This window comes from Silurus aristotelis (genome assembly GCF_946808225.1).
Source record: "Silurus aristotelis genome assembly, chromosome: 3".
Taxonomy (NCBI): domain Eukaryota; kingdom Metazoa; phylum Chordata; class Actinopteri; order Siluriformes; family Siluridae; genus Silurus; species Silurus aristotelis.
The window spans coordinates 8,549,574-8,554,348 of NC_139576.1; the positions used below are offsets into that span (position 1 = coordinate 8,549,574).

Sequence of the window (4,775 nt, forward strand, 5' to 3'; positions counted from 1 at the left end):
ATTAAATGATTGGTTAACCCCAGAACAACTTCCACATCTCCTAATTATAAATTCGCATTAATCAAAGTGTTTCACCTTTCAATTTTTAAAGCCACATATCCTGCCTCAGACTGGATGTGGTGAGGAACACCGGCCGAACAGCAGAGCTTCTGTAGTGTGATTTCAAGCCGGTGATGCTCGTTGTCCTTGTTTTGAAACGAAGAACAAAATCAATCGGGTAACTGCTTCAATGTGCAATAATGCAATAGTGTGTATATACTGTAAATGTGCAATACAAATTAAGTAGTGATACAATTAAAATCTAGTATAGCTTCTCTGCTCCACTAGAAATAAGGACTCGGTATGAGATAGGATTTAGCAAAGATGAACAACTCTGACCTTGAAAAACGGGTGAAATCAAAGAGATAAACATTTTAGCAGTGCAATGCATGCTTGATGAAATAACGTGGAGGATGTGAAGCGGAACTGACGGGGGGTGTATGTAAGAAGAAGGAAATGTAAACCACATGTGTGTGTCTGTATGTGACACAGAGGGAGGCACAGAGAGTGAAAACAGGAGAATGTGTAGGCTGTCCTTGATGTTCACTAAGTGACTTTAGACTAAAGACATTCAAATGAAACATCCTTTTTAATAAGCACATTTTTAATAGCAGTTTATGATTTCTTTGCCATGGCTAGAGCAGATCACGTTTATACAAGCAGCAGACTTGTTGTTTTTGTTCTCGTCCTACTTGTAGATGCACAAGGTAAGTCAAATGTGTTTTGTTTAGTTGTTGTTGGCATCATGGCACCATAAACTTTTATTCAGTAGATTTATTTATGCTGTTGAAAATCCTGATGTTTGGCCATGTAAAGTTGTTGAGATTGGTGATATTACTCCCAGATCATTCAACTGTTTATTTTGTGTTTATTTATCACAGTGGTTTAGTTTTTTCAGCATGGCCTGGAGGGAAAAATATTACTTAAAACATTTGTGTACACATGGGCCACAAATTCTTTGAGACAAATGTTTGGCAAAGTCAAACATGACGTATGAAAGTAGTTACGAAGAGACAAAAAGCGTAGGCCCAGCTTTCTCTGTTAATTCAGAGCATGGAATTTCCACATGGCTAACAAAATCATCTGTAGAATAATGAACCTAAAAATAAAAATAATAATAATAATAATAAGTCTATCTATCTATCTATCTATCTATCTATCTATCTATCTATCTATCTATCTATCTATCTATCTATCTATCTATCTATCTATCTATCTATCTATCTATCAATCTCTTACTTGCTTCTTTGCAGTGGAAATTGGAAAAATCACTATTTTGTTTATGGAAAGTCTGGATCTGTGTAGCTTCTTGCCAAGATAAGAATCTAAGATGTAGCTGGTTAATTATATAAATATACCCAATTTAAAGTTTTGGGTCCAAATAAATTTTTCAGTAAAAAACCTCAGAAAATACCATTTTGTTCAGCACCCCACATGACTGCTAGACTTTCAGTTTAAAAAAAAACAAAAAAAAAAAAACAAGAGGTACAAAAATCAATAAATATTTGGTTTGTTTCAACATGCAGTGATTTTATGATTATTTCGTGGTCTTTCAAGGATAATTCAAATTCTTTCTGCTTCTTGTAGATCCTGTTGATTCATGTGTCTCTAACATCAACCTTCGGAAGAACACTGTGTACGTGGTCTCCAGTGGAAGCATGTTAAACATCTCCTGCCCTGTTTCATACTGTAAAGACGTTCCTACTGTAAAATGGATTAAAATTGATCATACAAACAACTTTATAGCGATCAGTGAAACAAATCAAATAACAATAACTCAAATACAAAAAGAGCCTAAGACCATTATGTCATATTTGAGCATCAGGAATGTATCAACAAATGAACAAGGCTTTTACAGATGTATGATTTCTCACTCAAACTTTTCATCAGAAAGCCACAACATTATCGTCAATGTTTCAGGTAAGACATGCAGCTCTGAAATATTGATGAAGGTCATATTACTGAGAATACAGTGTGAACTGAAAATAACTGTCTTTTTCTCAGATTCCATAAATCACACCAATGAAAATGTAACGAAAGAAGGGATTGGTGTGCAGGCATCATACATCAGCTGGTTTCTGTACGTCTTCATCTGTGTAGGAATTCTCAGCCTGGTCATGGTCGTGATGTTGTCCTCTCTCCTGTGCATCAATCGATGTGAGTGTTGTAACTATGATTTTTTTTTAGATGTATTCTAAATTTGACTATTGTATATCTTTTAATATGTAAGCCCATAATTTTTCCTTATCAGGTTCAAGAAAATCTAACAGCCACAGACAAAATGTAAGTTTCATAAACACACATGAAAATTTCCCACTTTTTACAAACCCTTAAACGGTTAAAAAGAAATCTTTCTTTCTTCAATAGAACGCAATGGTTTGTCCTAAACCGTTGTCTTCCACCACATCACCACAACAGGAACTTCCAGATGAGCAGAATAACATCTATGATGCATCTACAGATGATTCACGCTCACGGCCGGACTCTCTATGTGCAAGCAACGATCAGGAATACACAAGAAATATGAGGAATGGAAGCAAGAGTAATGATGTATTCAAGGATATTGTGTATGTCACTCTTAAACACCCCGCACCGAGGGAAGTGTCTGCGGTCCGGCATGTATCAACAGAGCAGCTGGTGGAGTACGCGTCCATCCGGATCGCCTAACAAGCTCGGGAACATTTTGGGAGCATTTCAGGATTTCTGTGAGCAGAGCAGTGCAGACTTTACAGTCAGTTTAGAGCCTTCCAAAAGTAAGAGAATTTTTAAGGACCCCTATTTGATGACAGCATGTCTTAATATTTCTTATCATATCATGGTACATGCATATATAAAGTTATTCTGCACTTTAACAGACGTTCTAATTATCCAGATGCAGATTTATAACCAAGTTTATAATTTTAAGATAAAATTCAAGTAAACAGCCAATTTGCCTTACATCAATTCATGACAACTACATAATAAATTTCAGCTCACAATTTTTGGTTTACAGAACATAAAAACAACCCTATGAGAATCTTTGTATAGGTTCAATAAACCTTCACAGCAGTTTGGGATGGTTAGTTTATGGTTACTATAAAAATCTACAGAGAATGCTCCTAGAACATTTATACTTGTGTCCCAACAAAAACCTTCTAGGTTTGCTTGGACCATACTCACTGGTGCTCACTGAAATTACCAATCTGTCATTTTAAAAAAGCAACACATCATGGATATACTTTGGTGAACACTTGGACTCTACTTTAAGAGGCATGGAGTTAGAAAACAGCAACTTTCTGCTCTAAAAATATTTAATTTTATTAAATGTAATTTATATTTTCTTAGTGATATTCAGGAACTGGATTCTAGTTTGTTTATTGCAGTAATGCAATGTGTGATTTATACAACGTCTGTACAGTATTTGGAAAATATATAAGTGATTTTATGATCGGTATTCTCTTTAGCACATCTATTTCATGTTTGAAATGTAAACTTTAAGTATAATTTTTTTAGCATTTCATTTCAGAAATTCTGAAGAAAAAAGGTATTTTGTGAGTTGGCTCCCTCAACTGATAAAATATTCTGGGGGCCTACTTTCCTGATATACTAAAATAAAATGAATAATTATTGTACATACTTTAAATGGACAAATGTTTGTGGACACCTGACCATAAGATATATATGTGCTTTTTTAATATTTCATTCCACATTTGGTCCCAATTTGCTGCTGGATTAACCTTCGCTTTTCTAGGAAGATGTTCCACTAGATTTTGGAGTGTTCTTGTAAAGATTTGTGGTCATTCAGCCACACGACTTATAGTAAAATCAGGTACTGATGTAGGTGAGGTGTAAGGCATGGGGGGCAGTTAGCCTTCCAGAGTATCAATTGAAATTGAGGTGTTCAATAGGGTTATCGTCAGAACTCTATAGAAGGTCACTGAAGATCTTCCATTCTTACACATGTAAAGTATATCTTCACTGAGCTGAGGTAAAAGAGAAGATTTTATAGTAGCGCATTCACAGATATCTTATACAACTGTGTCTCCTAATGTGTGGTAAAAGTTTGAGGGTTTGTATATGTTCTCATGTGGGTTTCACATTTGGCTGGAAAACATCAAATGTTCCAATACAAACGAACAAATAAATAAATGATAATAAATTATTATTATTATTATTATTATTATTATTATTATTATTAAATATTAATACTTAATATAAAAAAGTAAATATATATATATATATATATATATATATATATATATATATATATATATATATATATATATATATATATATAATAAACTTTATAAAGATGTATTTAAATAATATGATTAACATTAAAAATTCTCGATTCAACACGAGAAATGTAACTCAATGTGACTCAATGGAAACTTTGAGTAGTGTCACCTGTTCTATTTTTAGTCACTGGAGAGGGAGGTCTTACATACTATAAGCCCCTTTATTGGTTTTGGACTCCTCTGTGCTCACAAAGAAAGTAAAACGAAAAGCGGTTGTTTGTACATCACACCGAATGTTCACAAACTCTAAGAAATTTTATACTCAATGTAAAATTGTTCAGTATCTGTAAATATTATATATATATATATATATATATATATATATATATATATATATATATATATATATATATATATATATATATATAAGGAAGTTCACAGCTTCAGGACATGAAAATACAGTGGAAACTGATACTTTTTTGTCATAAATGTGCAAATTCCACAGTTGGAAAGAAAGAG

At 33.3% G+C, this 4,775-nt stretch overlaps 1 protein-coding gene across 2 annotated transcripts; it reads left to right on the plus strand.

The window, feature by feature from the left end:
• The first annotated feature begins 381 nt into the window (after positions 1-381).
• Positions 382-3,650, plus strand: LOC310723219 (B- and T-lymphocyte attenuator-like). 2 transcript variants are annotated; one of them, XM_083535988.1, is made up of 5 exons: positions 382-746; positions 1,627-1,959; positions 2,044-2,196; positions 2,291-2,322; positions 2,548-3,650. In XM_083535988.1, the coding sequence occupies exons 1-5, from the start codon at positions 671-673 to the stop codon at positions 2,704-2,706; spliced, it is 753 nt and encodes a 250-aa protein (XP_083392114.1). In that variant the 5' UTR covers positions 382-670; the 3' UTR covers positions 2,707-3,650. The 2 variants fall into 2 exon arrangements, with proteins under 2 accessions (XP_083392114.1, XP_083392113.1); XM_083535987.1 differs by having other exon boundaries at positions 388-746; positions 2,407-3,650.
• Positions 3,651-4,775: the final 1,125 nt, after the last annotated feature.